Genomic DNA, 6,000 nt, shown 5'->3' with positions numbered 1-6,000 from the left:
ATCATTCCACACCCACTTCATGCTGTGCCTGGGTTTTTGATATCAGACTAGGCTGAAGCTGCTTATCTAGTGCATAAACCAGGAACCAAACCAGCCTTAGAAATTGTTTCTTGAGTAGTATTATATCTCTGATATGCCAGCCGCTCCTCTACCTTATTCTGTTCAAAACCTTCATGTGTAGCATAAAGTTCTGGTCATTTGTCTACAAACACCTCCACGTGTTAAATAAAAAAGGATTTTAACTGCATCTACAAATCCTCCACTCAGTCTTTCTAATGGCACTCAATAAAATTATACCAATGCCTAAATAATCAACCATCTTATATGATTCCTGCAGCTCTGCTTGTTGGGTATCCACATTCAATTCACCTGTCCTTTTTTATTTGCTGCAGTACAGTGTTTGCTCACTGCTTCATTTGTCATTTTTATCAAATTTTTGTCATTCTTACAAATGTTGTCACATGATTAATTAACCAATTAAAGCTGTAATTATCACATAATTAAGAGGTCTGTTTTGCTCCATAAAATATACTTTAATCCAACCAAAACTTCACAAGCAACATGTGTCTTTCTATAGAGTATAGGATAACCAAGACTAAGCTATTGTGGTATAGAAAGTTCCTGTTCAACCATAGTATCTAGTTTGTGGTATAATGGTAAACCTCAGTGCATAAAGAGACTGTAAGCTGTGGTACATATGTAAAATAAAGAGATGATGCTATGGCGGATGTACTGATCAAACACAACAGCATTTCAGAGAGAATATTGAATTTTTAAAGCGTTATCTCCACCTGTGATTGTAAAACGAATGTTTATTTTTCATGAACCAGTGACGGATTCGGCATCCAGCTGTTTTACATCTACTTTTAATTCCTTTTGTAATACTTCTCTCTCATAGAAATCCCATAAGTATCTTTTTGAAATGGAGACACACTAACACACGCATTCTCGCTCTGACACACACTTCAGCGGATACAATACACACACAAAATAAACAACCAGGGATTACAATGAGAACAGAAAAGGCTGATGTTGTCTCATGACCGCACTTTTTCCACCAGGCATTTCCCAAGAGATGTAAATTCCATCCTCTAATCTTATTTGTCATTGCATATTAGAGCCTTACTTGTGTTTACAAACCATATTCTTCCGCACTTGATACACAAGGCTAAGAGCTATAGAATCAAATCGAAGTGAAAGCCAATCCATGCTGGAGAAAACACAGTTTGGCTTGTTAGAGAAACAGGCTGAAGCACCTCCTCTAGTATCAAGAGGGGTAACAGTATCCCTGCTAGAATGTAACTGTTTATCATGGACTAATGTTCGGCAGGGGCTGCCAGAGCTGTGTGTGCTAAACAATGCACTCATTCAGGCCGTCGTGCATCTGCTAGTGATCTGGGACGGGACGTCAATACACTCTCAAGGACGACAGCCTCTGGTCCGATCCAGAGGAGAGAGGATTTCTTGTGCCATCCTATACAAGTGCCATGTTTGAGAGCCAATTTAACAGTGTGTCGGAGACATGAAGGATGCAAACAGAGAGTGATTTATTGAGGGTTAAACATACAAATAACTCTTTCTTACAACAACACACACTCACACAAACAACTACAAAAAAAACTGTCTTATGTGACTTTCATCTCCATATTTACACTGCATTAACTCTTTCTGTGCAGACTTTTAAGCTCCATCTTCCTCACACAACCCCAGGTGCACCTCTATGCACTCCAAGATGTCCCCAAAGTCGTTCTGAAATACAGTAGTAGTTTGGGACTCCAAAAATGGGTTGCAGGATAGTTGGTGAAATAAAAATGTTAAATGCACATAATAAAATTAAATGAAACTCATGATAGCAAAATAAAAAGAAAATATTTTTTGTTTTTGGTGCCAAACGTCATGTGTCATAAAAAATAATAATAATAAAATTATGAGAGTAAGAGTTAAAAAAATACGCCAGACAATCTAAATTAAGAGCTTTTTGGGGACACAGTTTTAGTTGGACACCCATTAAATTTTTGTATGACATAAATCTCTTTCTCTTACTTGTAACACATTTGTTTTGCCCCTGTAAAGTCTTACTCACTCGCTCGCTCGCTCACACACACACACACACACACACACACACCTTCAGAGTGGGTTTTAATTACCTGCAGATATTTGTCTCGTAAACACTTACACCCATTATGATAATCGCACCAATTCAAAGATGTTTAATTAAAAATTAATGATTAGGACCCCTTGACTGTTTTATTTTCCTTAATTTTCTCGTATGACAATATCAAGCACCCCCTGCGGAGTGCTGATAACGCGCGCGGGGTGAACGATAACACAGCAGACAACGGCGTCCTATTCACTCCTATCGCGCGACAACCTCCGCCACGCGTGGAGTGCTGAGTGAAAACCGATCTGTGGAAAATTGGGGAGGAAATAGCCTTCCCGGGATCAGCGTGGCCGTATAGAGTTACGGTGGAGGCCCCTCCCCCTGTCTGGCTCGCTCTTTTTTCTCAACCTCTCGGTTGGCTTTCGGAGAGGGCTCGATCCTGCTCACGCTCAGACCGCTGAGAAATAGCAGGCATAAGATGGCTGACTCGACCGGGCACGGTGAGCCCGCGACAGGAGCAGCAGCATCAACTTCACTGGGGCTTCTCGCGCGCCTGCCATTCGCTGCCACTCCGCAACTCTGAAACGGCCCCGCCTTGCTCTGTGCCGTGTGCCCGCCGGGTTAGACCCCCAAATATTGACAGAGATTAAAGAAAACATGGCTGAGATGGAGAAAGAGGGCAGACCTCCGGAAAACAAGAGGAGCAGAAAGCCAGCTCACCCCGTGAAGAGGGAAATTAATGCAGAGATGAAGGTAGGTTGCGCGTGCTCTCTCTCTCACTGGCGCCCATAAAGGCTTGTCATTTTTGGATGCGTTGAGCGCACCGCCGCTCCGCCCTCGGACTGAATATAGAGAACTGATTCATTCAAGCGCTGTGTGTTTGGGGTTAATCAGCTAACTTTGATTTTTTTTTTCTTTCTGGGTTGCAGAACAGGTCGGCATTATTTTCCTCCAGTTTCTTTTTTGAGCTTAATTCACACACCTTCCAAGACACTCTAGTCTTGCTTTCCAGTGCTTGAGATGATATGTTTTGTTTACATTGCGCCATGGATTTTATATAAACACATTTATATGTGTTTCTATGTCATATGCGCGTAAAGTATAAAATGTCACAGTCACACCACGAGATGGTTTAGAGTGAAATCCTCTTGTTGGCTCCACTGTAGTTGATGGAAAATCCAGTGCGTCAGTCTCCGCGTCAAACTGCTGCGTTACTACTACTACTAGCGCGTTACTATCACTCTGCTAAACACAGCAATATCAGAACAGAGTAAAACTCAATAATGAAACGGAAGCATGTTGCTGTCCAGCTGTTCTCTGATGGGAAGCGCTGGTACCTCCAGATGTTCATCTGTTCAGCACTGACGGAGCGCTGTCTGCTCGTGACAAATGCACATTTAAAAAGCCTTTTCGGGGTAGCCTATTAGGTATATGCAGTCATAGTTTCGTTTATTCGAGAACTGGGAGATTATTTGACTTTTTGGTTCTGTTTGAGGAAAGCCATGCGTTAGTATGTTTTGAATGCGCACACAGGCGCTTTGTCTCCTGGTTTTATGGAGCTCATTGTCTGAAGCGTTTGCATCAGCTGCCATGCAGCCTAATGTTTTGGAAACGTCAGAATTTATCTGTGCTCTTTATCAGATCAAGTTACATTTATTCTGATAGCAAAATCGTGGTATACAGGGACGCATTTCATTGATCTGATAAGGTGTTTAGGTCACTGTAATCGCCTGTGTGGCGTTGGTGAATTTGCTCCGTTCGCTTTTTTTCTTGTCAGTGATTATTTTGACGGAACCTGCGCGATGCTCACCGGTCCGCCGGGGCTCTAAATTTGACAGATATTGATCGACCTATAGCGGAGATACACGCGTACGTCTCCCTCAACAGCACCGATCTTTCAGTTTGACGTAACTCTCACACACACACACACACACACACACAAGAGAGGGATGCAATGCTGCCCTTGCAGAAACTGACTTAATCTGAGGTTTGAATTATTGGGGGTTTGGGGGGGGGGGGGGGGGGGGCTGAACCCTCTTAATTATTCAGTGATTATCTAAAAATAGTGTGTCTATTGTAGTCATGTTTAGTGTTTAATTTACAATGATCATACTTCAGGTTATTCTATTTGACATAACCTTGCATTTTCATTTAAAACTATCAGGGTCTACAGAGGTCTTCACTGTGATAGCATTTCCTATTTATGTCAAAATGACAACAAAACCGTTGCAAAACTTTTGATGTTGGTTACATCCCTGATTTTGATTTGGCTGACAAATGTTTTTGAAATATAACTTAGTAAAACAAAAGCACTTCTTTTTTTTAATGGAAATGATAATAAAAAAGAATGAAAATTTAGTTTCAAGAATTTCATCCTTTTCATGACACCTTTTTTTCAGTCTCCTGACAATCACACCACTTAGATGTTTTTGAACATCAAAATACATTTTCATTTAGAAATGGTAAAACATTCATCATCATCATCAACAAAAGTTTATTATATGTGTGAATATTACTTGCAATTGTAGTGAATTTAGAAAAATTGAATAGATATGGGGGAAAAAAATCTTTGATCCGTGAGTTTTAGGAAGTTTTTATTTTATCAATGAATTGATGTGAAAATACATTGCTGCCTAAGGTTACATTGTCTTTCACACTGCTGACCTTTCCTTTAATAAGGAATCATTTTTTGTATAGTCAGTTTATGACAGAAAGGGAATGGAATAAATACCTTGCTTCTCGGATGGTGTGAGACTTCCATTTACTGAAAACAGTTTTTGCTTGTATTCCATTAGATCCTTTCCCTTCTCTTACTAAAATTACAATAAAAGCCTGGATACAGTATATATACAGTACATTATAAGTTAAAAAGATTTGGCATTCTGTCAGTTTGGAGAGCTTGAGGAAGAAACTCATCTCAAGTTGTTATATACCCTTTTAGGTTACTAAATAGGAGATTAAAATATGGCAAGAATAAATGTGGATTTGGGCAGTTGAAGGATGCTGGAAGAACTGTCACCTGAGTGAAAAAGGCTGAGACTTATACAAGGCATGATAAAGACTGCTTATACATAACAGCTTGTGCACTGCTCGTCTTTAATCTGAGTTTAGTGACAAATTCAGTGATTTCTCAGAATACTGTCTGAATACAGAATAAGTCTGTCACACACTGTTTAGTCTTTATTTTCCTCTGTAATTTACTATGCTCATCTCCAAAGGTCTGTGGTGAGTGTTGGCCTTGTAAAGGTGTTGTGTGTATACCCATCAGGCACAAGTCTGTCATTTTATCCGTAGAGCAGTCATTTTTCCACAGGGCTGTGGATAAAGTTGAACTGCCCTACCACATTTTATCCCACCCAAACTCTCCAGTCAGCAGACAGCATCCAGCAGCAACTCACCTTGGGATTAATTTTGTATGTATATATCTACAGACCACCTATAACATGCATGAAAAATAAAATTACACCTATATAACAGATTTTATTTTTTATACATATATACATATTAATATTTCACATCATTGACTGTAACAAAAAAAGACAACATACTAAATACACCATAATAAAACATTGCAGCTGATCAGGCTCTAACTTCTTTGGGAACAACAGCAAATTAGCTGAGTATGTAAATGGGTGGTGCTACGGTTTCTACACAGTTTTATATTGTTTTGTAATTTATATTGTACTAGTCCACTAGTCCACCCTTAATCCAGCAGTGTACTATAGTGGACTAAGGCAGAGCATTTCACTTTGATATGCTTCATCATGGGAACTTTTCAAATAATTGACAGATGATGATTAGAATTGCCTCAGCTATCCTGAAATGCACAGGTGTTTTTCACAGACCACCCGCATCAAATCTTCTCACCCTGCAATCTCTCTGATAGGATTCCACAAATT

The 6,000-nt window shown here is 39.8% G+C and overlaps 1 protein-coding gene across 3 annotated transcripts in view; it reads left to right on the top strand.

Moving 5' to 3' along the window:
* Nucleotides 1–2,196: 2,196 nt before the first annotated feature.
* Nucleotides 2,197–6,000, top strand: part of LOC132110577 (sine oculis-binding protein homolog A-like) — a 28,194-nt gene continuing 24,390 nt past the window's right edge. For all 3 annotated transcript variants that reach the window (XM_059517293.1, XM_059517294.1, XM_059517291.1), the window contains exon 1: nucleotides 2,197–2,854. In XM_059517293.1, the coding sequence (XP_059373276.1) occupies nucleotides 2,759–2,854 (96 nt within the window). In that variant the 5' untranslated portion in view covers nucleotides 2,197–2,758. The remainder of the gene's footprint in view (nucleotides 2,855–6,000) is intronic.

The sequence above is a fragment of the Carassius carassius genome, chromosome 30, assembly GCF_963082965.1.
Source record: "Carassius carassius chromosome 30, fCarCar2.1, whole genome shotgun sequence".
NCBI lineage: Eukaryota > Metazoa > Chordata > Actinopteri > Cypriniformes > Cyprinidae > Carassius > Carassius carassius.
This window is presented reverse-complemented; position numbering and strand designations above follow the sequence as displayed.